The following is a 27,016-nucleotide window of genomic DNA, read 5'->3' on the forward strand; positions in this document are numbered from 1 at the left end:
TCAAGGCTTGCCTGCCTGGATGCCAGGAGCAAACTGAGCCGTCTTGGAAGTTTGCTTAAGTAATGGCTGAATCGCACCGTGATGTCGGGATCATGGCTGATCTCATAGATTGCATAGACATCAGGGCTGGAAGGGACTTCAGAAGATCTTTGAGTCCAGCCCCCGCCCCAGGGGAAGTCGGCGGGGGATTTCTCTATCTTGACATGCTTGACTGCCTGCAGTGACTGCACAAGGAAGCTAAGGCCAGGCAGAGGGATTAGCTGGGTTGCTCCAAATATTGTAGGTGGGAGTTGTGCAGTACGCCTGCCTCGACTCCCATCTGAACAAAGCAGCAAGTCCCCGGCCCACCGTGCTGCAAGGAAGTCGGTGTCTGTCCCTTCGAACCATCCCTCTACAAACCTCCGAGCTGGGCAGGGACAGGCCCTGTGTACAGAAAACCAGAATTTTTCCTTTTGTTCTGTGTGTGTCACTAGTGCTGCCCAGGCTGCCTTGCACTCAGCACCCACGGCACGCAGGCCTGCCACCTCTTTTTCTACCCTCGGCCTCCCTTTCTTGCTCTCCCTCCCCTCCCTTTCTTCTTCTCTTTTTCCCCCCCATCTCCCTTTCTCAGCCCTCTCCAAGCCTGCTCTAGGCCAGAAGAGCTTTGCTGCTACAGCTGTTCCAACGTGCGTAAAAGCAAGCAAGCCCAGCAGAAAGCTGCTTGGTCCGGATGGATCTCGGACTGGCAACAGGACTCCTATACTAGCATAAACCATGTCTACACTGTGGGTCTTGCTGGCACAAGACTGTTCCTTTTAAAACCAATGCCCCTCCACTGGAGTACCAGCATCAGGTGTAGATGTAGGCTCTGGCACGCACAACGGGAGAGGCGACACCGGGCCTGGGTGTGTGCAGGGGAAGGGAAGAACCGCCAATGCAATGTGGAAGCACTAGGCAGGGCCCAATTGTTTCGCTGATATATTCTCTGACTCCGCGGAGTTTCCTCATCTCGGACGCTTGCCCACAAGGCAGAGATTTCTCAGATTAAGAAATACTTTGAGCTAACTTCTCTCTTTCGCTTTCATTTGGGTTCACAGCTTCTCGTCCCTCTTCGGGAAGCAGCGCAGAGAGGCAGCGGAGCGGCAGCAGAGAACTGCACCTGCTGCCACCCTCCCGGGAGAGCGGGACCGAGCGCCTGCCATGGAGCCCAGCACGAGGGAGCCGCTCTTGGGATCCTCCGGCTCGATATATCGCACCTTCCCGAAGAAGCATGACCGGAAGCTGGACCAGGCGTACATCAAGTAAGAGCGCTCCCGGGGGTGGCTCCCAGGGGCGGGAGTCGGAAGCACAGGAGATGCCTGGATGCTTCTCTCGCCGAAAAGCGTGGAGGAGCCGGGCAGCTGCAGGGCCAGGCACCTCCGGTCCCTGCGGGGAAGGAGGGTGAAGCATTACTGACTTCCTCGTGGGCTGCTACTTTGCACGAAGGGGTGAGTCCCTGGTTGTGAATCAGGGCTCCCCTGTGCTAGGTGTTGTGCCGGCCTCAGCTAAGTGTGCCCGCGCCCACGAGGGGAGGCGTGAGACTGGGATGGGGGTGTTTGGAGGAAGGGGAGGAAAGGGGATGCAGTGCAGAGGTGTTCACTGGGGCACAAGTAATTCACTGTGTGGCACAGCCAGGAGATAAGCCCTGGCCCACCTTATGGAAGGGGCACCGGCTGCTTGCCTCGCGTAGGTGGGGGCAGGTGCTTTGGCACAGCTGGGGTTTTAATCTTTTCTTTTTGGGATGACTGCTACCAAATGAGATCAGGCAACTGTCCCCATAGGATGGGGGCAAGGGCAGGAGGCCGAGCCCCTGCATGTAGGGAGGAGGAGACCTGGACATCACTGCAGTGAGCTTTCCCTCACAGTGAATGGTGCCACTGCTTCCCCAAAAGTGTCCCTCATGAAAGCTGTGGTGACATGGGGCCCTGGATGGGGGGGAGATAGAGCCTCCTTTCTGGCAGCCAGCTTGTAACTGAGGTGTCTTGGCCCCTGGATGTCATCAGAGAACAACTCCCCCAAAAAGAACGGGTCCCAGGCGGTGCCTGTGCAGTACCCAGGATCCCTGCTGGCCAGGGCAGGAGGACAAGTTTGAGCCTGGCTAAAAACCAACCTCTTCATCTCCCAGATGGACAGCCTCGGGCACAACAGCGGTCCTGGTCTGTGACTAGGAGGGCACTTATGATGTACAAATCATGCCGGTTTTTGTTTTTTTTTGTTTTTTTTGCAATACCCCAGCCAGCCAGCACTGGGTTTGCAAAGACAGCACAAAGAGGAAATGTAGAGCAAACGCTAAGAGAAACCACCCCACTTATAGCTCTGTTTGCGGCATTATTACCCTCCCACTTCTGCTTTTTCTTCTCTTTTTTTGTTTTTTCCTTTGCTTTTTTATATAAATTGTAGTTACTGGTAATGGTAAAGCAGGTTGCAAGGCATCAGCAACTTCCTGAATTCAGCAGCTCCAGCCCCTTGATGTGAAGTCGCCACCTCCCGCTTGCATTGTGATGAGGAAAGAGACAAAAAGGGGTCAAGTTTGCAAATGAAGGGCTGTTTTTTATCCTGGTCTAATGGTGTGTTTTAATGCACCCGTGCCCCAGGAGCCGTCTGGGGCTCTGCACTTCAGGAAGGCTGTCGGCTTCACAGTAAACCAGGCCATGGCAGGCATGTGACGGGACATGAGGGTGGCATGGGGGAAATGGAAGATGGGGCTGATGGGCAGGACCTTTGTGATAACCAGAGCTCGATCTCCTTTTGTATCTGTATGGTGTCCGAGGGAAGTGCTGCTTTAATGCATGCTCCCTTATCTCTCTCCCTCGTGCTGTTTCTGCTTCAGAACTCTCCGAAACAAGCGGCTTTTTCTGGCAGCCTTCGCCGCCGTCCTGGGAAACTTCAGTGCCGGGTTCTCATTAGTTTACACGTCTCCCGTGATCCCTGCCTTGGAAAAATCCACGAACCCCAGGCTGAAGCTGACCCAGGTGGAGTCATCCTGGTTTGGGGTAAGGAGGAGCATTTTCTGGGCTTTTCACCTTCACCTTGTGGACCCATTTGCCACTTCCAAGAATGCTGGACCTGGGAAGGCTGTGAGATGCGATCAGTCCTGAGGAAGTGCCATGTATGGGATCCTTGGGTTAAAGCACCCTGCGAGTGCACAAGTAACTCGCAGCCTGGGGTGTCCAGCCTGAGACTCATAACAGGGGCCTGCCCTGCAGAGAGCAGGTGCGTGGCACTGCCCGGAAGTTGTGCACCTGTTGAAAGGAGCCCATGCACTCCCTACGCATAGTCACTGAGAGTGCTGGTGCACCCCTGACCAGCCATGCCTGCCGCTTAGGTGATGGGCAGGGGGGCAGGTGGGAGTGCTAGTGCCCCCCATGCAAGCACTGGCCAATCACTGCAGCAACTCCCAGAAGCGCCTGCAGCAAGATTGGCTGTGGGGGTCTCCCCCCAGGCAGCAAGATGGGGGGTGGGACTGGTTGTGGGGGGGCACATGCCCCCCCAAGGCAGCACCAGTCACCCATGGCTCCTTTTGAGATGTCTCAGGATGGGCACCCAGGAACCGAGATGCCCACCTTCACTAGGCACTTCTGAAAGTATTGGGTTGGTGCAAAAGCACAAGGTGTTAACGTCCCTCAGTGGCAGCACGTGGAGTTATCGAGGAAGGGCCTCTGAGGAGCCGTGGGAGGAAGGAATGGGATGCTAGGTGGGAAGAAATGGCAGCTGGGATCTTTGACACTCTAGGAAGACGGAGGAAGCCATTAGCAATGGTGGATTGAAAGTGGCAGCTCTACCTGATGGAGGTTGGCATAGGAGTGGTCTGGAGCCTCACCTTGAGCTCATTGCTGGCACTGAGGCTGAGAGGTTCAGGCTTTGTTCATGAATTTCCCCTTCCACTCTTCCTTCCTCGCTCCGTCGTGCTGCCTGCCTGCAGTCCATGTTCATGCTGGGAGCGGCGGCAGGTGGGCTCAGCTCCATGGTCCTGAACGACAGCCTCGGCCGGAAGCTGAGCATCATGGTCTCTGCTGTCCCTTCTGCCTTGGGATACCTCTTGATGGGCAGTGCCCAAAACATCTGGATGCTGCTGCTGGGAAGGCTGCTGACCGGCTATGCGGGGGGCGTGACGTCTGCATCCATCCCGGTAAGCATGTGGCTAAGTCACGAACTGGAACATGGGGGTCGGGGGGAGACCACCTGGAGGGGGATGGGCTAACCTGGGGAACTAGTGCCCCAAGGATTTTGCACCTAAGAGACTAATCTCCAGCCATTCGTTAGGCCTCCAGCCTTCCCATCTGGGATGATGGATCCAGAGCCTGCTACCGTTATAATGGCTTGCAGGTTTCAGCTGAACCTGGCAGGAGGGCTCGGTGACCATCCCAGCATGGTCTTAGGCTAAGGAAGCTCTTCCCCATGTGGCCTAGACTGACAGCAACCCATTGCTGAGTGTAACATGGCCTCCGTGCAGCAGGTTTTGCCCTGGTCACGGGCCCCCTCTGGCAGCCCCCGCAGGGTGATCAGGCGTTAAACGGAGAGGAGAACGGCAGTGTCTAGAGCTGTTAGCCAGCCCAAGACTCTTCTGCACAGAGGAGGACTCTCCCCTTGCATGGTCTGGCTGCATCTGGGATGGCAGTTATGTCTTCCCACGCTCATGGGACAAAGGCAGCCCTCTGGTGTAATCCAAACTTAGCATTTCAAAAACCAAGGCAGGGAACAATTGGGCAACTCCAAAATGAACAGGGCTGTCGACTCATTTCACTTCCCTCCATAACAGGAAACATGTCTCGGCAGAGACCGCTGCTTAGAGCAAGCCCCTTCTTTTCCCAGGGTTTAGTCGAGGTGAGCAAGGAGGCTCTTTCTGAGAAGCTGCTTCCCCCTGTGAGAATAATGCAGGGTCCAGCTGGCGATTTACCGGCTCCATTAACAGTGGCTTTGTCCTCCTCCAGGTGTATATCTCGGAGATCTCCCACCCTGGTGTCAGAGGAGCCTTGGGTGCTTGCCCGCAGATCATGGCAGTCCTGGGTTCTCTCTGCCTGTATGCACTAGGCAAGTACACACCACCGTCCATGCTCTTAAGAGGGGGGGCTTCACTGGGCACAACAAGGTGGAAACTCCAAAAGCAACAAGGATGGCCACCTGGACAAGCTCACTGCCAGGGAAGAGCAGGTGCTATGGGAGCAAGTTGGCAGCTGGTGGCTTACTGGAGTCCAAGGTCCTGTAACGCCATAGAGGGAATATGGGAAGCACAGGAAGGCCTGATGGATATGAATAACAGCCAGGCACTTAAGCTGGTGGATTGGTGGCCACTATAATGGTAATGCCATTTGCAGCAGACCATGATCTGAGCTGGGCTGCACCGGTGCTAAAGGGAAATTTGCATTTTTACCCACTGTTCCTGGGATGGGCCATGGCGGGTCTCTTCTCCAGATGCATTGGCACGACACCCCACTTGATAGACCGCCCATCTCTTGAACCGTAGATTAGGTTTTGCAGAAGCAGGATGGTGAATTGGCCACCTTGTAACTAAAGGGAGGAAAAATTTCTACTTAAACTTTTCTCTCCCCGTGGAAAATGGCTTTTCCAATGCTACAGAGCCCTTTGTGGAAAGCCTTTGTTGCTGCCAAGAACTGCAGGGGGGGGCCTCCAAAAACACTCACAAATGGGTCAAGGAATTAAAAGCCTTTCTCGGCTTTTGATGAAAATAGCAAGAAGGGGCAAGACTCGCTGCAACCTTGTCTTAAAGCCCTAATAGGAAATGCGCTCCAAGGAGAATGACGTCGTGGGAGGGGTAGGGGGAGGCTGGGGACCGGGCCCAGGATCGCCCTACCTCTAATACAGTCTCCTTGCCTCATGCAGCTCTGAAGCTCGACTGGCGCTGGCTGGCCGTGGCAGGGGAAGTGCCAGTCCTCGTGATGATCGTCCTGCTCTACTTCATGCCCAACTCGCCCCGTTTCCTGATCTCCGAGGGGAAGGATGAGGAGGCCCGTCAGGCGCTGTGCTGGCTCCGGGGAAAGGAAACGGATTACCCCCGGGAGTTGCAGCAAATCAAGGAAAGCGTGAGGAAGCAGGTGAGGAGACGAGGGCCCCTCGCAGGGGACAGGCTGGGAATCGATACCGGAGAACGTGAAAACCACTGCCTCCCTGCCCCTGCTCCCGTGGGCTGTGAGGACCATCCCTCGATGCTCGCATGGCTGGAGGGAGCAGTGTGTTTCGGGACACCTGGGTTATCTTTTCATCTCTGCTACAGGCAGCCTGTGTGGCCTTCAGCAAGTCCCTCTGTCCCACTCTGTGCTTCGTTTCCCTCTCTCTGCAACAGGAGACTGAGACAGGCCCGCCACCGAGATGCTTTGACATCCTTGGATGCAGCCCCATCCGTGTGCCAGATCCCCGCAGGCACCCGTGTCTCTTAACCTTCTTGCTCTGTGTGTGTCTAGAGCGGACGTGTTTCCTGCGCGGAGATCAGGGACCCGTTCATGTACAAGCCAATCCGGATCGCCGTGCTGATGAGGTTCCTGCAGCAGCTCTCGGGCGTCACCCCCATCCTGGTGTATCTGCAGCCGATATTTAAGAGCACGGCCGTGATCCTGGTAAGCCATGTGGGGGCTTTTGCTCTTTACCCCTGCCCGATTTTTCTAAGGGCAAAACTATTGGCTTGGGTAGGGATGGTCCTGGCTCAGGCAGGGGGGTGGATGAAATGACCTCTGGAGACCCCTCCCAGCCCCACTTCCCTGACTCTTTTTTACATTTTGGGTGAAAACCTCAGGGCCAGGCCACCACAGGGCACTCGCCATGCTGCCCTGCCCATACAGCTGCTCTGACAAATCGGTGCCCCAAGGCCTATATTTTCAAGTAATGCATGCCCAGCTTCCAGGCACTTGCAAGGACCTGGCTGGTACCAAGTGCTTGGGACCTGTCCTCCAACACCATCCCTGGAAGGTGTCAAACTGGGCCCCCTGAAACCAAGATCACAAGTCCTTGCTGGAAAATCTAGCCCTGTGGTACCACAACCACAGCGTACCCCGGCCTCCCTGCTCTTGCCAGCTTGCTGCTTCCTTTCTTTCTCCTCCCACCATGGCCTGGGATGAGAAGGAGCAAACCCTTCCTGGCCTTCAAATCGAGCACCTCTACCCCTGCAGAGACGGATCGTGCCCCAAGTTGAGACCTCTCTCTGTGCACAACTGTCGGCCCCAAGCATCCATCTGGGAGCTTTCCCTGCTGAAATCTCATTCCTTAAAACCAGGGAGCATGTGGATTTGTATCTTCTCTGGTCAACACAGCTGTCGCCCAGTAAATCGGGGCAAGGGGTGGGATGGCATTAGCTAGGCATAGCTTACCCCATGCAGCTCTCTAACCTTCCCTGGTCCTTGCTGGCATAACGGATAACTCCGTAAAATAAAATAAAGTTCCTTGACTAGAAACAACACTAGCTAAACTCAAAGGCTACAGCTCCCAAAAGCGCACACAGGGACCTGCTACCCGCTCGACCCTGGCACTAGCTTTCCTACGACTCCTCTTGTCCTTTCAGAAACCAGAGTACGATGCAGCACTCGTAGGGGCGGTGCGCCTGGTGTCCGTGCTGATTGCTGCCGTCTCCATGGACAAAGCTGGGAGGAAGATTCTTCTCTTCGTCTCTGGTAAATCCTGGATTAAACAGGTTTTCCTGCAAGGGTTTCAAAGCTCTCAGCAAGTATTAATTATTTCAGCTATGCATTGCTCCAGGGCATGCTTCTTCTGGAGTTCAGGAGAGGAATGAGAGGGTGGCACAAATGCAGCGATGGGCCTGTCCCTGGGGCTCAGCCATGTGGAAATGGGGAAGAATTGCTCTGCGGAAGTTAAAGGAGCTCTGCTGCGGGGTACATGAGGGAGAATTGGGCCCTGACCTCTCTGCTTCCTGGTTTTTGTTTTTTTTTTCTTTCATAATGTCTCTGCCAACAGCTGGGGTTATGTTTGCCTCCAACTTGACCCTGGGCCTGTACATCCACTTTGTGTCGCTGTCCTCGGCAAACTCGACCAGCCACACTTCTAATGGGACTGTAGCAGGCCCCGAGACCCTTGCTACAGAGCCATCAAACCTGCTCACTCTCATCCCCCTCGTGGCTACCATGTTCTTCATAATGGGTATGTCTGAACCTCATGGTGCCCATGTTGCTTGGTGCAGCATCTATTCCTCTGCCTTGGGGTCACTGGTCCAGGACTATCCTGGTGTGATACCGGAGATCCCACACAGGGGTGAAGCAGGAGGGAAGTGCTTCTCGGGGAGGTGGTTTTGAGACTCATGGTACTTAAAACTCCCCACAAGGAAGGGATGTTGGAAGGGGTGGGGTGAGGGTGGATTCATGGGCAGGGGCATGGGATGAAGGCCACATAAATATTGCCAGCCTAGAGGGACTGTTGACTGCAGGTCTCGCTCTCAGGAGCACTTGATGGAGAATCCCTTGTTCTTCAATGCCAGCAGGGCTGTAGTACCAGGTCAAAATTGAGGCATAGGCATTTGCAGCCCATAGGGACCCTTTTCCTCACTCCCTGACAGTGGCTTTAGGTCTGTCACAGTGTCCTCAATTTAGCCACCCAGACAACCTTCCCCCTTTTTTTGTCCTTTTTCAGGTTATGCCATGGGCTGGGGCCCCATCACCTGGTTGCTGATGTCGGAGATCCTCCCTCTGAAGGCCCGTGGGGTAGCATCAGGTCTCTGTGTTGTCGTGAGCTGGCTCACCGCCTTTGGGCTTGCCCGATGCTTCTTGCCAGTGGTGGTGGGTATCGCTAGGGGCAGCAGCAACTCCAGGGGAGGGGGCTTGGTCTGAGGAAAGGCTTCAAGGTTCAGCTTAGGGACTTTTTTCTTTCACCTTGTTTGGAAAGGGATTGAGCTGCAACAAGAAAGCAGCCACCCCACGAGGTGACTTTGTACAGCCAGCCCTCCCTACTAGGATCCACTGTGCAGTGCCAGCAGTGTTGCTAACTCTGCTTTATCATGAGTCGTGGGAGGTTTTTGGGTGGCTCTTTCTTTGCAAGACCCAGCTCCCAGAGCCTCCTCACCTCGGGAATTTCTACTTTTGCTTTAAAGGAAAAAAAATACAGTTCTCTGTAACCAGTAGGGCTGGAAAAGCTTAAACACATGGCCCAAGAGTAGTCGGAGGGCTGGATTGGGACATACTGAGAACTGTACATCTAGAGTTGCTTTTAAACCCTCCAAAATGTCGATGGGTTGTCGGCATAAGACGCCTACCGATCTGACATCCAGACAAAGGAAGAACCATGCGCTGTCCTGTTGAACAGGAAGGGGAAGCCCACGGTCTTGCTATAGAGAACTCAGTCCGACCCTTGGCTCAGTGATGTATTCATAGGCCCACATACCACCCAAAACTCCCAGCACTCGTGAAAGCAGCCTCACCTTCCCTGTTTTATAGAGGGGGAAACTCCCCTACTTCCAGGGGAAGCAACTCGGGCAGGCCCACAAGTTAGTAGTAATAGAAAGCAACCCCACAGCTCCTGCCTCCTTGCCCACAAGGTCCTCTTTCCCTCCATACGAGCTCTCAGGAAGTGGAGACACAGAAAGGAGGACTCTACCTACCACTTCCTTTCTTTTGTCCCCGCTGCAAGATTTTGCTAACACTTCCTTAACTGCCGTCTCTGCCCCCGCTAATAACATCCTTGTTCTGCCTTTCAGGAGGCCTTTGGCCTTGAGGTGCCGTTCCTGTTCTTTGCCTTCATCAGCGTAATGAACCTCATCTTCACAGGCTGCTGCGTGCCGGAGACCAAAGGCAGGTCCCTGGAGCAAATTGAATCCTATTTCAGGACTGGGCGAAGATCGTTTATGAATTAAGTTAGCTGAGACTTGGTGGCTCCTAGCATCCAGCGTACACAGGAGCAAGAACATCCTTTTGTGTGCGACTGGGAGCTTTCTCCTTGCCAGGATGGCTTGGGCTACACGATACACAGAGGTGCTGTTGGTGGTGGCCTGTCCTTGGATGAAACTATTGTCTTTTAGGGAATCACGTGCTGGTATCTCCACTTCCCTTTGTCCCGAGTCAATGAACACTAACCTAATGACTTGCTGCTCTCCAGACAGAATATTAACTAGCTGGACTTCACCCTGCACCATTGATTTTTTTTTTTTTTTTGATTTTTTTTTTTTTTTTTTTTTTTTTTTTTTTTAACCTTGATCACAAAGCTCCCCCCAGCATGGCACCTGACAAAAGGGACTCTTCACTGTGAAACACGTGCTCTGACCCAGAGAGAAACTGCACTTTCTTGCCCTGGCTTTTTGGAATAAAGCCATGCACAGGAACAGAAGCATTTAATGCAGATCTTACCAGGGTGGCCACTGTTTTGGTTAAAACTGGCAACCGTCCAGCATGTAGTTAGAAAGATTAAGGGGTTTGGTCCCTAATGACTGGGGGGGGGAAATGAGATGGTGCTGTCCATGGGAAGAAAAAAGATATAAAACCCTTGAAGTGGTGCTCTGGGGTGAGGCAGTGGGGATCAGGAGGCCACAAGCCAAGGGCCCGCTCCCAGATGTCTTGCATGCATGGTGACTTCAAGCAAGGCGGAGAGAAGGTTTTAAATACAAAGATCTGTCTTGTTTTAATATGAAGATGCATATTACCCCTACGGGCATGAGTGAGGCCAAGTGCAGTTCCCACAGAAAGCAGCCTCTTGCCAGACCAAAGAAGGGATGGAGACATGCAGTGCTAGAGCCCCACACCCATCAGAAGATGGGATGGGTGCAGACAGTGCTTTCTTTACCGTAAGAAGCAGGCTTTTCTCTCCCCAGGGCCTGGTCTAACGCAACAGGCCTGCTGAGAACTGATAGTCTTCCCATGCACAGCAAGGGAAGGAGGCAGAGGGAAGCAACTCAAAGAGCAGGCTCCCCTTCCTTGAGATTTCAGCTGTATGATGTGTAGCAAGATCTCCCTCCCTCCTTAGCACTATCCCATTAGGTCCACGCCAGATCCAGGTCTTGCCACAGCGCCTACCCTGTAAGAGGTTTGAACGCAGGGCTGACTTTGCTAGAGCATGTCCCAGCTCAGCCAGGCTGGAGCTCTTAACACAGTACCAAAGCCCAGGGTTTGGACAGAGGAGTCCAAGCACTCATCCAGCCCCTGAAGGAAAGCTATGATACGAGATCCTTCCCACTGTCTATGTACCTCATTTTGTTGCAACTCGGAGGAGCAGAGTGAGCTTGAAGCCTGGTGGATTGGGGCTGGATCTCCGGAAATGGCTCCTAATGCTCAGATCTCCTGACCTAGTCTGGAGCCCAGTCCTTCAAGGGGAGCAGCAGAAATCGCATCATGTGCTATCTTGAAGGGGGGGGTGAGGCAAAGGAACAGGAGGCAGAGATGAGGCAAACCTCAACCTGTAGTCTAAACACCCCCCAATGCTAGCTCCAGATACCAACTTGGTAGCGGGAGCCTAAATCAAGGGGGAATTGCATCCACATATGGTCTAATGCTGCAGGGATCTGAGGAAGAGAGGTCGGGAGACCCAGCAGCTTTGGTAGTCCTGGCTGTAGCCTTTCCCATCCCTAGTAGGTAGGGACCAAATCATTACTCAAATGCCACTGGTGCTGATGCCAGGAGGACAAAGTAAAGACCAGGACCCTTGGGATGAGGCTAAAGAGTTACAGAAGCAGATGAGGATATTGAGCTGGACTAGAAGGTGTCAGCAGAAGCAGCAAGGAAAAGTATTTTCTGCCTGGGGTGTTTTCCCCGTTCCCACAGAGTCCATTTTCCTTTGCGAGGAAGCAAGGAGTCCCAGAAACCACAGCGGCTCTTTGCAGAGGTAGAATGGTCTTTTATTCACTGCATACACAAAGAGTCAATTGAAGCAGTCTTACAAAAAACCAGCACTCGCCGCCTCCCACAGCAGCGAGGCCTGGGTGCACAGTATAAACAAAGCTTTGATTCTTCCCTTAACACCGAGAGCAGCAGGATCCCAGGTGAAAGTTATGAGTGTGGGGCTGTCATCTCCCACAGAAGAGGACAAGGAGGGGAGGAGTTGCTCGACTGTTTGTGCTGCGCTCTTGGCAGTCTATTTGTTTCCATCTCTCTAATGACTCTCCCCTTCTAGGGCCTCACTTGGAGAGACTTTCCAGCAGTGACCCCCATGCCCAGAATTCAGCAATCCCATTTCTGTAGAGAGGCACTAAAGCATACGTCCCCTTGACTTATCCAACAACCGTGGGGAGTGGGTCAACCTGGGAACTCCCTTGAGCAGGGACTGTAACTTCATCTATGCCTGTACAGCTCCAGGCACGCTGATAGTGCCCACAAGCAAAATTAATCATTGCTAAACCCTGCTAATGGCGCTACTAACTACTGCAGTGATCCTATTTCAATGGTCTCATCTACGCCCACAGAAGTAATCTCTTGTTCATGCTGAGATCGGCCTATCTCCCTCCAGCCACAGTAGATGGGGCAGCTCTTAAAAGCTGTTTACAATGCACAGCTAATTCAGTAGTGAAGGAAGGCAGATGTGAATGTGGTTCTTAGTCTGCCAACATGGTAGCAGATAGCACGGTTTCACCTGCAGCATGGAGAGGTTTCAGCATTTCTGAAAGTCCGTTGATCTTAGGTGCCCGTTTGAGATATAAACTCCATTGATTTCATGGCCAATGTGCATGTTCACAGCTTCTCTGGAAATAGGGTCCGGGCTCTCTCCAGTCAGACCCATCTCAAGGAAACCCTGCATTTAGACACTCTTGAAAATTCAATTTTGTTTTTAAAGAAGCCGTGTTAAAGCTCCAACTGAGCCAAGCATGGGCCTATCTGAGTCTGCTGGCTGCTGATGTTAGCAGGTACTGAAGTACATAGGAGAATTGAGGCCTGACCTCAGAGGCTGAGACAGCTCAATCTTTCTCCCTGTTGGCATCAAGGGGGACTTTGCCATTGATGCTCATGGAAGCAGGCTCAGACAGCAGTGCAGGACACTATTTGCAGTAAGAATACACAAGGACCAAAAGGTGCTCCAATATTATTGAAACGGGGCCATCCCTTCTCACAGGCCGACAGGAATCTGGGTGCAGCAAAGCAAGAGAGGACCTTAATATTGCATGCAGTTACTTCCATGGGTGTAGATCGGACTCCGCCACACTACCCACAGACCTACAGAATCACCAAAGACATGCCGGCAACTATGCGCTTACTACCACCTCTTCCTACTCACTACTATTCTGACACAAAACCCCAAAGAAATCAAGAGTGCACCCATCCCATTGAGTCCATGGGACATTACATGCTCCTTTTACAATGCGCAGGGACACTGCAGCTCACAGAGGAGAGCTGTTGTCACGTAAGAGACTCCACCGTTAGTCTCATCCTGAGGCATCCTTTAAACAGAGTGATTTTGTATTATAAGGCCCTGCACAGTCCCACCGACAAGGGTGCTGTGCTACCTATGAACACAAACCCTGTGAAAAGCCAATGCACCCCATGCAACAAGCTGCAGAGTGAAGTGACAAGGATCTACACAGAGCCAGGGGCTCAGAACGGGCTGACCGTTTGTTAAGACGAGTCGCATCTGGATTGACAGTCCATAGACCAGGCTTCAAGTAAGCAGGTGTTTGAGTCAGCGTGGTGCACAGACCCCCGGGAAAAGGAATTTACAACAGAATAGTTACTTAAGGGAGCAGCTGCAGGGAGTGTGTGGTGTGTGTGTGTGTATGTGTTTGTGGTGTGTATCATGGACTATCTCCCCAGCTGGGATAACCCATCCCTCCTCCTCCGTCTTTAATAAAGCAACACCATTTACACCAACTGAATAATTAGCCCAGTCACCTCTTGCTGTATAATGCACACAATGAAGCTTCCCAGGAAAACAACAATAATAGTACTCCGCTTTTCCTCTTAAGGGCTACATCCTTCCACCACTAGCAAAGGGCCCAGTCCGACTGCCGCGGAAGTCAATAGGAATTATGCCACCACCTTCTATGATGCTGGGATCCACCGTCGCATCTGAACAAAGCTAACATGGTTTCAACCACACCAGGGATGCAGTGTAACCATCTAAAACGCCATCTTGAGAGAAAAGACATCGATGTCTGCATTGTGTCAAACTCTCTACTAGTGTATTCATCCTTCTCTGACCCACAGCACCTCCAACTCAATGACTGAAAGAATATTTCGGGGAATCTTCTTCACTACAGTAGCAAAAACCTTCCCACTGGGCCCAGAGACACCCAAAATGAGATGAACCATTCCCTGGCACTGTAGTCCTATCCACAGTTCAAGGGCATTTTTCTCTCCATCTTGGGAGAATGAGTCCCCTGAGAAGTGTTTCAGTAACTAAAAATACATTATTCCAAATCCAGACAAAGTATAAGACTAAATAAATCCAATGTAAACCTGAAGTTAAGGAAACCAGGGACATGGGGACAGCACAGTGATCAGTGTTGAGAAGACAGGGAGCTGGACTTTGGGACCAATTTGGATCATTCAAAAAGGAGAAAACACCGAGGGCACAGTTTGTGTAACCTGGAATAAAGCATCAGCAGGCCTGAAATCCAGGACAAGGCTGCTTCACTCTGCCCTGAAATCAGTAAGAGTTTGAGAGGTAGTTTGTCTGTATTAGTCTGAAGTCAGATAGAAGGCAGGGTAGATATGCATCTTACAGACTAACTAAATAGTTAATAAATACATCTGATGAAGCAAGCTGCTGCTTACAAAAGCTTATGCTATACATCTCTGATTTTGTTAATCCAGGAAGTGCCAGTCAACCCTCCTTCTACCACTAAGGGTTTTGCCGTCACAGCCCGTGTTCCCAAGAAAGCAGGTAAAATGCAGGGTAATAACCAAATGGCATTTTTTACCCAGACTAAAATGCAGCTGCCTCTGGGGTCATCTGTTGCAGCTGTCTTAGCAGCATGCAGCAGCCCGGTAAAACAGTTTGAGACAGAAGTGCTGAGTGGCTGAATTGCTCAGTCACACTGGTAAGTTGTGCAAGACCCCTGAAGTGTGCTGTAGGGTTGCAAGTTGAAAGCCCCACTAGGATGTGAAGTTGCCTTACCCTTCTGGGAGCGACGGGGCTCATTTTGCCCTCGGCTAAACTGCTGTAACTCCAGAGTAACTTCAGTAAACTCAGGATTATTCTAGGGTGGCAGGGATTAAAACTTGGGCACCAGAGCTAGTGTCATCTTGTGATTTGCTTTGTATCCAGTGGCTCTCAGACAAGGAGAGCCCTTTACTTTCAAGTTTAAAACAGAATCCAGAGATCACTGAGCACAATATTAGACACAACAGCTGCAAGCAGAGAGCTACATCTAGTTGGAACTGTTAGAAGACCCATTCATGTTCGCTGTTTCTTTAATGGGGCCACAGCATGGGCTATAAAAGAGTCGGCTGGAAAATAACAGGAGCTGGGGTAGCCTGTCAGCTTCTGTGCTGCTGGGTATAATGCACCTGGCTCTAGGGGAATGGAAGAATGCAACAGCTGGCCATTCTACTGTCTCTAAAACTGGAGGTGGTCAGGATACAGGGGTGTGCGAGTATGTGCATGCATGTGTGCACATGTGTAAGAGGGTCCCAGGAAGACAATATAAATTCCACCATGTAAAACAAACTGGTTCATCTTGCAGAACTGTAAACAAGCCTCACAAAAAGGATGCCGCATAGAAAGCTTCCCAGACCTGATCTATCCCCTTGTTTGCAAAGGAGAAAAATAACCATGGAGGTTAGAGACCTGCTTGTCTGGCCCAAGTGCTAATGCTGGTGCCAGGCAGAAGAAAAGAGCAGGCCCCACATTCAGAGGTCCAGACCACATGGGCAGGGAGGGGGATGCAGAGCACCAGGAAAATGCAAGACCCCAAGTCAGAATCAGGGCACATGAGCCAGGGGACTGCCCTTCCTCCCTGCTCCTGTATATCACACATGACTGGTGGGGCTAGAAAAACCCTGCTTTGCTCAGATTGTGTGCCCCTCCATCTCTGCTGGGGCCTACACATTCCTCCCCCATAGAAGGATGAGTGGTAATAGGTTTTAAAAAACCCTTTATAAAACAAGCTCAGCAAGTGATGTATTTCAAGTCCACTTCAAAAAGCAGCCATCACCTGTGGTTATATTTCAAAGGATGTGGAAGTTGTGCTTTACAAGGACTGGGACCAGATCCAAAACCCATTAGTAATGAATGATATTCTGCTGCATTAGCTTCTTCAGGCTCTGGATCCAGTCTATGGAGAGTTTGTTATTGCCTTGAATTCCTTTGTTATTTGCTGTAAGAATCTCTTGCTACACGGCATGAATTCCTGTCCTAACAGGCCCTAATATAACCCCACCCCCACAAACCCCCCCTACTCTAAGGATCAACTAGTGTTATCAATTAAAATTCATTCAGGCATCAGCATCATATTATTAAACACTAACTTAATATATTACAGCCTGTACCAGAGAGCATCGCTGAAGGCCTGCAATGCACAAAACACCTGACCAGAACTCAGTCTGGGTCAGAGGCCCACCTCCCACTGACTTCAGTGGGACTTGGAACTGGTTCCATAGTTCCCACAGAGAAAGGGGAAAGCAACTGACTTAGGAGGCGAAGTACCTGTCCAGTGTTTCTAACTCCCCTTCCAAATCAAGGCAGCCACAATGTGGGTCTAGTAAGCCCCTGGAATTGACACCATCACTCTTCAACCAATTCCCAAAGTAAAATCATGGCCTGCAACGTGCTATCCAGCAGACACTCCATGGTACATCATGGTGGCCAGGGCTAACCTTGCTGAGAAAGGATACATACCACTGGCTTCTCAAGCAGAACTCGAACTGAGAGTTAGTCACCCCTCTGTGCAAAAAGGGGTGTTGAGCTATTTGGTTCTGGGTATAACCTCTAACTGGGCAGAGCAGCTAACAACGTGATAGAGAATCTTCCAGTTGCAATGTGCAATACTCACAGCCTTGCGTCCTTCTACTTGGGATGTTCTCAAGGCTGTTTGGGAAGGGAGGGAATGCCCCTATGGCCCCTGAGATCTCCAGTTGCCACAGTGTTGGAAAAGGTCACAGAGGAATAGAAAGGAGAGAGGTCAATTTAACGTCCCAGCAGATTTCTACGTCTTTTCAAGAGGTTACCCAAACCCGTGTGTCCAAAGGGGAATTTCACAGTGCATGCGGCTCTACAGTTCCTGTTAGCTTCTCCTCATCCATCTGCTTCTGCTGTTGCTGAATCCTGGCATAGGAAATGGCATCTCCCCTGCAGAGAAAAGGAATGGCATTACGATGTGAATGCTGCCCAGCAAAGATTGCACATGCACTGCATCTAGCACAGGGAATCCCTGGTCTAGACTGAGGTGTCTGTGCTACTGGAATACAAAGAGTAAGCTACTATCACACTGGGAAATCTCCTTGGTCAACAAGGCACAAGTCCTTCCTTCCACGTCCATCAGACCAATGCAAAGTTGGCGTCAAGGATGTCTGAGGAACTGCAGAGTACAAGCAATCTGATGGAGAAGCAATCTGCACAGGTCCCATGGGAGAGGACTAAGTGACTTGCTCAAGGTCACCCCGGATGTCAGTGGCAGAATAAGTAGTTGAACTTCAGTCTCCCTGGTTCCAAAGCAGCACCTTTAGCACTGAACCATCCTTCCTCCCCCACAGCAATGTAACAAGAGTGGGAACTGGGAGTAAAAGCAAGTGCTGCTTCCTGGCTCTTCCAGAACCTGAGCCTATTCCCAATAACATCACTGGGAATTTTGCCTGATCTAAACAGATTCAGAGCTACAACTTGTTGTCATCTCTGCCATAGCAAGTCAGAGCCAAATCCAGTCTTATGATCAACAAAAAAAAACCCTCCCAAAGACTTAACAAATCCTGGGATCACTAGAAAGACTCCAATTAAGAAAGGATTTCCATTTTATTCCAGTAGGAATGTCTCTTCCTGCTGGGATATGGACATTCCCGAGCAGCACCTACTGCCCCAGTACTCGGTTGCTGCACAAGGTTCGGAGAACAAATCTGGTTTGAAACAGTCAAGTGGTGGTGACTGGGATTTGCTTTGGCCAAGGGAAGCCACAGAACAAAGGTAAGAAACCAGCCATGAGAGTGCTGCAAAATGCTGTGCAAGGATACAAGGATTTGCTAGTAGATAATACAAGCACAGGGGTTTTTTAAATACACACATAGGGTATATTCTGTACATGTGAGAATACACACACACACGATTTTTAACCTAACACCCCCAATCTGAAACGTGACAAGTGTCCATGTAGGAGCTTCCTGACACATACTGGGAAAACCTCCCATCAGTAGGCAGCAGGCTTGGCAGTGTGATCTTAGGATGCCCTGACAAAGGCTCCTAGATAGTGCTAATAAACATGTTAGCCTTTATTTTTTAGGTTGTTCTTTATTTGAACCACACTGTGCCCTAAAATGCCTCTCAGTCCAGGGCTCTCCCAAACCCTAGGCGCTTGCCGGAGGCAGTCGTCATCATCACATATCACACAGGCCCAGCACGCTGATTCCTGGCCTCCTCATCCCCCAGCTCCCCTGTAAGAAGAAAAGAGTGCTCAGTCTTACTTTTTGCCAAGTGCTGACAGGCCGTACAGCACCCCCGTCGCAAAGGCAATCGCATTTCCCAGCAACGTGGTCAATGTGAGGCTGAGTATAACTGGGAACACAGCCATCCTGAGGACAGAAAGGCAAGGTCAGACCCCAAAACAACTCCCTCCCACCTCTGCGGCATCCCCTCTGCACCTAGAGAGTGGCTGTGGGTCTTCATCCCAAATGAAACGCGCTCAGTGATGGCCTGGACTAACCACTGGAATCTGCTTTGGCCCGGCACTGCCCCCGCTCACAAGAACAGGCAGGACCATGATCCCAGTGCCACACGCCGCTGGCTCTGCACCAACTGGCAACATTGCTCCTCGCTGGGTCCATGGGAAAACCAGGGAAGATGCAGCATCTCCCTGATGCACAAGGACTTCCCAGGGCTGGGGCAGTACCTCATTGCCCTGTACTTTTCTCGAAGGATCAACCCAGTCCTTAGCACACCTCAGCTTCACTCAGAGAGAACCCATTGGCCTAGTTGTGACCTTTCTGGGGCAGGTATCATGTTGGTACATGTTGGCCCTGCCCAAGTAGGGTCTTTGAGCCCAATAACATTAACACCATGAGTTAAGTCTGAGCAAGAGCAGCATCAGGCCCCCATCCCCATGAAACCAGGCACTGCTGCCCAGCCCGTAAGATGCACGCGCCCATCCTCACCCACAGTAGAAGGCAGCTTTCTGCCAGGGCCGCAGCCGATCTGCCCGTGCAGACACTGCGTTTGCAAACTCCACAAACTGGCAGCAGAAAGGAGCTTCACACAGGAACAGGACAAATGCGTTTAACCTTCAAAGCAAAACAGAAGAGAGTTAACCCTGTCACCAAGTGCCAGAGAGGAGAAATGTGCCCGTAGGAGGAATGTAGTCACAATCCCCAGGCACACATAGCCAACAACAGTGGCAGCTCAGGCCCCGCACAGTGAAACAACATTTTTAATACGGAGCTTGATTATATCTCAGCACTCATAGCCAAGGACTAGCTTAGCTAGCTACTTAAATCACCCCTTTTATGCAACGAATCCCCAAGTGCAGAGAGCAAGCACCCTGCACTCCAGCCACCCCAGCCAGGAGACTCCAGGTGGGGTAAGTTAGACCCACCTTTGTTGCCATCTCCCCGACCAGGTACATGCGGTACAAGGCTGGCAGGACTGAGAATCAAGCTCAGAGCCAACAGCCAGCTTGGGCATAAATGTCACGGTAAGTTGCGCACAGGGCAGAGGTTGGCCATATCGGGTTGGAAATGCAAGCACTGAGCTATCTGCCCTCGAAGCATAAAGCTATTGTGGGTAGATGCTAAATGGTGCTAAAAACCAACAGTCCTGCAGCGGGGAAGGAAGGAGGAGTCTACTTACATCATCCACACCCCGGCGGCGATGTTCAGGGGGTTGATGGTCACGCAGTTCCAGAGGCCGGCAAGCGCACAGGCTTGAAAGCAAAGAAATCGATTCCAATTAATATGAAAACTGAAGCACTGAGGACACAGAGGCGACAGTGTGGTTTAGCACATCCGCCACAAGGCAGGCAGGCAGGAGAACAGGCCCTGACACAGACCTGCCGGTCACCTTGGGCGAGTGGCGGCACCTGGGTTTGAGGAAGCTTGTGGATTCATATGGCCAACTTGCCGTGTTTCCCTCCCAACCCTCACCACTCCTGGCATCCCCCCTAGCTCCTCCAGACACTATTGCAACACAATGAAAAGCAGCTCATGCACATCTACACTAAAGGGTGAGGGGCAGAAGGGTTTTGTGGCCAGAATAGGAGGCAGGGCATCTTCTCAGACCATAGCAGTTCCCTTTACTCAAGACTTGAGGCCTTCAAGCCCAGGACTCCACCGATCTTCTCCTTTACACAGAAGACCAGATTGTTTGCTTTGAAATGAAATCACTTGAAAGTAAACTCTGGTTTTGTTTGCAGAGGAATCTCTAAATCCCCTGTACTTTGCCCCTGTATAAAGAGTTACCTGCGAGCAGCACAAGATCTTTTATTACAAGAAAACAGTGGAGTGAAAAATAGCCCCAGTCTGTGGCAAACCACAGGCAGCCACAAGGATGTGCCAGCAAACTGTGTGCTCGGCTCTGCGCAATGGCACGACCCCTCTTATGTCACAAGGATCCTCCAGGCCACCACTGGGTCATCTTCAGCCCTCAGCTCCACCCGTCTCACAGGCATGGAAGAATATATTTGACAAAGTGAGACCCAAAATAACCCTGGAGGCCTTGAATGTGTAATGCCAGCAGCTCTGAAGCCAGCACTAGAGCACACACTTACCTTGCAGCTCATTAAACTTGCAAAAGTTCCCTGCATCTGATACCAACATCCTCCTCCGTTGACCGCAAGAGCCTCCAGTTATTCACAGGAGGAATCTGAGCCCTGGGTGGGGGAGGGACAGTGGGATACTGCAGCAGGACTGGCTCGATAATACGTAATAGCCTGACAAAACCTGCAACTAAACAGCATGGACTGCAAAGGTGGCTTGGGCAGGGGGAGTGCTGGTATGCCTCCAGTGCCTACATTATGCAGGTGACTGGGTCATGTATGTCAGTACACAAAACCATCTCAGATTGAGGTATTTCAATAGAGTCTATGTTTGTCATTCCTCAAGTGGCTCCTGAGATGGAGAAGGGGGACAAATTTGAGGGCCATCACTAGTGAAACCTCAGATATTCATAGGATCATAGACTATAAGAGTGGAACGGAGCTCAAGAGGTCACGTCTAGTCCAGCCCCCTGATCAAAGCAGGGCCAGCCCCAACTAGATCGTCCCAGCCAGGGCTTGGCCTAGCCAGGTCTTGAATACCTCCAAGGATGGAGAATCCACCATCTCTGGGGTAACCTGTTCCAGTGTTTTACTACCCTGCTAGTGAGAACATTTTTCCTAATATCTAACCTCAGCTTCCCTTGCTGCAACTTGAGCCCATTGCTCCTTGTTCTGTCATCTGCCCCCACTGAGAACAGTCCAGCTCCATCCTCTTTGGAAAGACCCTTCAGGTAGTTGAAGCCTGCTATTAAATCCTCCCTCCGTCTTCTCTTCTCCAGACTAAATCAGCCCAGTTTCCCCAGCCCCTCCTTAAAAGGCATGTCCCCCAGCCCCTGAAACATTTTAGTTGCTCTCTGCTGGACTCTCACCAATTTGCCCACATCCTTTCTGTAGTGGGGGGGGCAAAGCAGGTTAAGGATCCTTTGTACAGACAGCGATGAAGTACCTTGCCTGAGTGCACACAGCAAGTCAGCAGCAGGGAGGCCCACTCCTCCAGTTTGGGGGCAAGAGTGGGGTATAGGGGTATTCAGTCCAAAGATGGCAATCATAAGATGTGAAGCCAAGATAGAAGGGAAGGCAAAGGAGACACAGGGACAACCCTTTCATAGTGCTCCTCACCCTTCAGTCTCCAAGCACTTCCTAAAAAGAGGGCAGGGTGATTTGCTTCTGTTTAAAAAGAGAGTCGGGGGGGAACTGAGGCACAGAGCTCCAAGTACTTTGGCCACGCTCAGCCAGCAGGCCCATGACTTAGCTCCCACTGCAAGGAGAAGCACAGGCCAGGTTCATGGGGCCAGCTGCCACTCTGCAGGGAAGGACACGGCAGACAGCTGGTAACCTTCCTCCCTGATCTTACTGGATAAACGCATGAGCAGAGGAGGGGGACAAACATCTGAATCAAAGTTTTGCCCTTAAAGACAAGTCCATGGCCTTCACTAGGACCCACGTAAGCCATCTCCAAGCACATCAAACTTCCAGACTAGCTAGCAACAGGGAGCATGTCACCCCTCACTGAAACGCAGCTACCTCTTGGGAAGAAACACGGCAGTGGCTTAACAGCTGACTGTAACACCAAGGAACATTTTAGGCAAGGATGTTTAGAAGGAACCCGATTCCAGTCCGAGCCATAGGAGAAGCAGAATGTCTTTTTCTCATCGTAAATCCGGGCTGAATGCCACGAGTATTGCTTCCTTCCCTGCATCTTTCCAAAGACATTAAGAATCAGGGGCTCTTTTTTCTGGGAACCTAAAAAAAACCCCATGACTCTCCTAAGACAAAGTCTGCGTGCAGAATTCTCCTGTATCCCTTCCATCGAGGCCAAGGGTCAATCAACCAGTAGCACTGACCAAACAGTTCTCTTGTTCCTGAAATCAGCACGATGGGCGTTTTGCATTTGCTGGCAACTGAGTCAGTGATATGCAATCATCGAAACTCCGGGCACCACGGCGTTTGCCAACAGCCACTGAGACAGTGGTTCAGTGACCTTCGCTGTCCTCACTTCTGCTGCACGGGAGCCCTCCAAAGCACCCCAATGTGTCATTGCCTTACTGGAGGTTTACTGACGCCTGCCAGAGAAGTCCAAATGGAACCACAGCCATCAGCTGAGATGCCTTTCACAGTGCCAGGCCACAAAGAGGCTTTTAAAGTAAGGGCATGTCTGTAATAGGGGAATCGGACCATTCTCCTGGTTGGTTATTTATTTAATTTCTGTCCTGGGCTGAGTCACTAAGGAAATTCAGCAATAAATGTGCAGCTGAAATGGGACTCCTGGCAGAAAGGCGCACTGCACTTCACAGCCCACGTGGCAGGCCTGCTCTCATGCATATTCTATAGTACTCTCTGCCCAAGGTTTCAAAGTACGGTACAAAGGTTTCTCAACAAAATCACATCTGTGTTACAAAGTGACCTGCCTGAGTCCCACAGTCACTCAGTGGCAGAGCTGGGAATAAAAACAAGGTCACCCAAGTCCCTCTCCAAGCACAGGCGATTCTGTCTATAGTGTATTTTTGGCTACAGCATATAGGCCAACCTCTGCCCTGGCATCAGCAATCATGACTCCACTAAAGTTACAGCAGATTATGCCAAGAATGACTGTGGCCCCATCAGGATACAATGATCCTTTTAGCAACCCAGATACAACCAGTGAACATCCTAGGGAGTGGACTCAACACTTGGCAACTCATAAAAACTGGAGATATAGTCCAGTCTTCTCCAGCAACTGTTGATGTAACACTCAGGGAGGAAGACCCTGAAAAGAGGTCAGTGGTAACGGAGGGCTCAGGGAACCACTCTTCCTGTTATAGGCCAGTTCTTGAATCCTGCTATCAAAATTGCCTTTGAGTTGCTTGGTGGATTTGTTGCTTGCTGAGCAAAAGCACAAGAAGAAGCAATTCTCAGAGGTTCAGAACAATATCCCTGCCTGCCTGGTTGCACAGAAAACCTTGGCAGTATGAGCCAAGTGGGCCTCAAGGCCTCGGGCACCAGGGCTAAGTACAAACAGTCAAAAAGCACAAGGCTGAATCGATTCAATCTTCGCAGGTTAGTCTAAGCTGCGTAGATTGAACCAATAAGCAAGTAAACAGACATTCACTTTTGCTTATGGAAATGCAGCTACCTGCCTGCAGTGGCCCTGGCCAGAAGCCAGGGGGGCTAGGGCACGCCACCCTGCTAACCTGGAGCAAATACCTTGAGCCAAAGTGAGCCTGCCCACCCTGCAAGGACGGGGTTTTCAGGGGAGGTGCAAAGCATCTTGGGATGCTGGGGAACTGAGAGTCAACTTGAATGTAGAAGGGATCTGGGACAGAAGTCCAATAAACCAATTTAACCTAAATCAGGTAAATCTGATACTACATCCATCTAAATTTAAACCAGTTTCAGCCATTTTGAAAGCAGTTTAAACACGCTGAACTTCTGTTGTGCTACAGATTTGAACCAGTCTCCAATCACATATACTGGTTTATGTGTAATTTCTGTCCCTGTCAGAGGTAAAGGGAACAAACCCAACTTGTGATTTTTAAACCCATCTCCTGACCTGGAGGTTGGGTCACTAGTCTGAACTGCTTGGGGACTGCAACAGTGTCACCATATGGGAACCACAGCCTGTTGGCTCTGCACTCTTCATGGCCTTTCTGGGGCTTTTGACCATGAGCTGGGGGAAGAGTCCAGCTTCCTACCACTCCAGCCCAAGAGAGATTCTCCAGCCAGCTCCCTGGGGACACACGAGCACCAGGGGAAGCAGCAAGGGCTTTCCACTAAGCCCTGTGCACTGGGCCAATTTCCCCTGATAGGAACAATTCCAGTAAAACCTTTCACAGTGCTAGTAATTCAGTGCCAACTGGTGTAGTGCCCCGTGCAGCCCAATCAGAAGCCCCAGCCTCCACCAGGAACTTTCTCGGGTCTACATTAGGCATTGGATCAATGCAAACAAAAGAGACTGCAAAAAACCTGCCTCCCGGTAGCACCACACACAAGGGCAGCTGCAAACAGGCAGCAGCTTTGCCCAAGCAGCCCTAGACCAGGGGGCAAGGGCAGAGAAAGGGATGAGATGAAATGTTACAGCAAAGTGAACACCGCTTCGATGAGAAACACACTCGCTTTCCCAGAAATGACTGGGCTCTGTGCAAGAATCACAGACAGTTTCCAGCAAGAGCTCGGACTGGAAACGATGGCCCCTTACAGCTTGGAGACCTATTCGTTTTGTCCTTTTCAGTAGGAAGAGAAGAAACCAGCCCTTCCGAGAGAAAATCCTCCCTGCTCGACCTCACCGAAATACACTTCCCTTGCTACGAGCAGCAGCAGCAACACAAAAAACATCTGGAAATCAACAACCTGGCAGGGGTAAAGAAAGAGCCCAGGCACCAGACTGGAAACACTGACAGGGCAACCCCCATGGGCCTAATCCAGCCACCTGCCTGCACCACCCTGGGCACCCCCTTTCATATCACTGCCCACCCCCCCATGCAGGATCGGGGCCTGGGACCTTGGCGGGGTTGACACAACCACAGAGATGTGTAAGTAGCACAGTGCTGTTCTTGCCTGCAGGGAAAGTGCTGGGCAGGCAGGCTGAACGATCCCAAAGCACAGCCCACACCCCCGTCGCTGCCTGCTTCTAGATCCTCGATTGTCTGAGACACAAAACTGCTGCTGCAAACTATTGTTTTGCCCCCGCACCGGGCACTCGTGTGTACATGGCTCCCACCCTCGTGCGCACACCTGACCATGCAAAGCAGGCTGCCCTAATGCACGCCAGTCCAGGCAAGCAAAGGAAGCAGGACGGATTGGGGACCGCCTGCTCCAGCAGCACCCTGGGAAGCGAGGGCTACGGGATACTCACAGATGCCCCCGACGACCCCGGCGATGCGGCACAGCCACCTATACCACCAGGTCATGCCATCATCGTCGCTGGAGTCAGCTGCGGCCAGGGCTGGGGCGGCCGGCTGGAACTGGTCCTCCTGGGAGATCATGGTAGCCGGCTTCCTCAAGGGCCAGGAGCCACCCCCTTCCCACCTGAGGCAGAGCAGTGGAGGATGCTCCCTCCCTCCTGCCCTCTTGGTGACAGCCCCTCGGGGGGGCTGCAGCTGCTGGGCCCCTCACCACCGCCCCATGGAGCCGGCCTGGCCCCCGCCTGCCCCTCAACAGCTGTTCTGTTCCTGCTGACAATAGAGAGTCTCTGATCCACGTCGCCCTGCGCGCTGCATTGTGGGCCCCCCCCCCCTTGTGGGAGGGCTCTGATGTCAGCCCCCTCGTTAAGCAGCCAAGCAGGCTGGGCCTTGGCTCTACATATTCATGAGCTGCAGCTCCCAGAGGAGGGGCTCCTTGCAGGTCTGCACGCATGCACGGGAAGGCAGGCACGTTTGCAGGCAGGCATGCGGGGAAGCCTGATCCGAGCGCACCTAGGTGGATGCCTGCCCACAGGTGAGCTGCAGAGGGAGCAGCCGTGAGCCCCTGCATGGCCACACAAGAGCTCCCTGGTGCCAACCGGCAGCACTGCCGTACATATGAGTCTGGCTGAAAACCCACGCGCAAGCCTCTGGGAAGGCTTCTCAGCTGTGCTGTGACTGCTGTGGTCACTGCTGCACTTCTGCTTGACAACAGAGGCTGAGTGACTTGCCCAGGACCAACCAGTAGGTCTGTGGCAAAACCAGCAGAACCCAGGTGTCTGCCTGCATGGTCCCATGCTTTCACCACTAGGCTGTCCTGTCTGGGCAACTGTGCAGGAGAGGCAAGGGGCTGGGCAGCAGGCCTGTCAGACCAAGCAAGTGCCTGCACAGAGATGGAGGAGGCCCGAGGTGTGGTCAGCAGGTGTGGGTTGCTCTTTGGTACAGTACCACCCCCTTCACGCCAGCTCTTTCCAAGGGCAATAAAAAGTTCATAGACTCCCAGATCTGTCTAAGGTCAGACATTTGGAAACAGGGTCCCTCCTTCAGGATTTAACCCAATAGGACAGTTCTGTAAAGCTGCTCTCTCTTGTGAACTTGGATCTGACTGTGTGTTCCCATGGGGCTTTCACAATCTCCTCCTGCTCCTGCTGCATTTCTTGGGTAAACAAGGGTGTTTTAAGAAATGCAGGGAAACCAGTGAGGGCCCTTTCACATTAGCTACTGGGGAAAGTGCCTTTGAACCGTGGTGTTGCCAACTCCTTCATCACAAGTCTCATGCTATTGGATAGTTTCTTAAGCCCTAGCTCCTGGTATCAGCTCATTACATTAGACTCTCAGCTTTAAGTGTATGTCACATGTC

At 51.8% G+C, this 27,016-nt stretch overlaps 2 protein-coding genes across 2 annotated transcripts; one reads left to right on the top strand and one right to left on the bottom strand.

The window, feature by feature from the left end:
* Positions 1 to 1,079: 1,079 nt before the first annotated feature.
* SLC2A6 (solute carrier family 2 member 6) lies at positions 1,080 to 10,122 on the top strand. Its single transcript, XM_090021179.1, has 10 exons — positions 1,080 to 1,280; positions 2,849 to 3,011; positions 3,941 to 4,147; positions 4,950 to 5,049; positions 5,860 to 6,071; positions 6,438 to 6,590; positions 7,529 to 7,637; positions 7,939 to 8,121; positions 8,608 to 8,753; positions 9,668 to 10,122. The coding sequence occupies exons 1-10, from the start codon at positions 1,180 to 1,182 to the stop codon at positions 9,821 to 9,823; spliced, it is 1,530 nt and encodes a 509-aa protein (XP_089877305.1). The 5' UTR covers positions 1,080 to 1,179; the 3' UTR covers positions 9,824 to 10,122.
* Positions 10,123 to 11,772: 1,650 nt separating this feature from the next.
* CACFD1 (calcium channel flower domain containing 1) lies at positions 11,773 to 25,973 on the bottom strand. The gene is made up of 5 exons (XM_090021181.1): positions 25,611 to 25,973; positions 19,876 to 19,948; positions 19,185 to 19,310; positions 18,498 to 18,605; positions 11,773 to 17,175 (listed from the first exon to the last, which is right to left on the bottom strand). Exons 1-5 carry the CDS (start codon positions 25,738 to 25,740, stop codon positions 17,082 to 17,084), a joined length of 531 nt encoding a protein of 176 aa, XP_089877307.1. The 5' UTR covers positions 25,741 to 25,973; the 3' UTR covers positions 11,773 to 17,081.
* Positions 25,974 to 27,016: the final 1,043 nt, after the last annotated feature.

The sequence above is a fragment of the Crocodylus siamensis genome, chromosome 11 (genome assembly GCF_052110815.1).
Source record: "Crocodylus siamensis isolate JL-2025a chromosome 11, ASM5211081v1, whole genome shotgun sequence".
NCBI lineage: Eukaryota > Metazoa > Chordata > Crocodylia > Crocodylidae > Crocodylus > Crocodylus siamensis.

What these genes read in the sequence shown, in the direction of transcription:
- SLC2A6 (XM_090021179.1), top strand. Translation starts at nt 1,180, where the DNA reads ATGGAGCCCAGCACGAGGGAGCCGCTCTTGGGATCCTCCGGCTCGATA. An exon ending in TGACGTCTGCATCCATCCCG is followed by an intron (nt 4,148 to 4,949) that starts GTAAGCATGTGG and finishes GTCCTCCTCCAG; the next exon opens with GTGTATATCTCGGAGATCTC. An exon ending in AGAGCACGGCCGTGATCCTG is followed by an intron (nt 6,591 to 7,528) that starts GTAAGCCATGTG and finishes TTGTCCTTTCAG; the next exon opens with AAACCAGAGTACGATGCAGC.
- CACFD1 (XM_090021181.1), bottom strand. Translation starts at nt 25,740, where the DNA reads ATGATCTCCCAGGAGGACCAGTTCCAGCCGGCCGCCCCAGCCCTGGCC. An exon ending in AAAGCTGCCTTCTACTGTGG is followed by an intron (nt 18,606 to 19,184) that starts GTGAGGATGGGC and finishes TTCTGTCCTCAG; the next exon opens with GATGGCTGTGTTCCCAGTTA. An exon ending in CTGTCAGCACTTGGCAAAAA is followed by an intron (nt 17,176 to 18,497) that starts GTAAGACTGAGC and finishes TTTTCTCTGCAG; the next exon opens with GGGAGATGCCATTTCCTATG.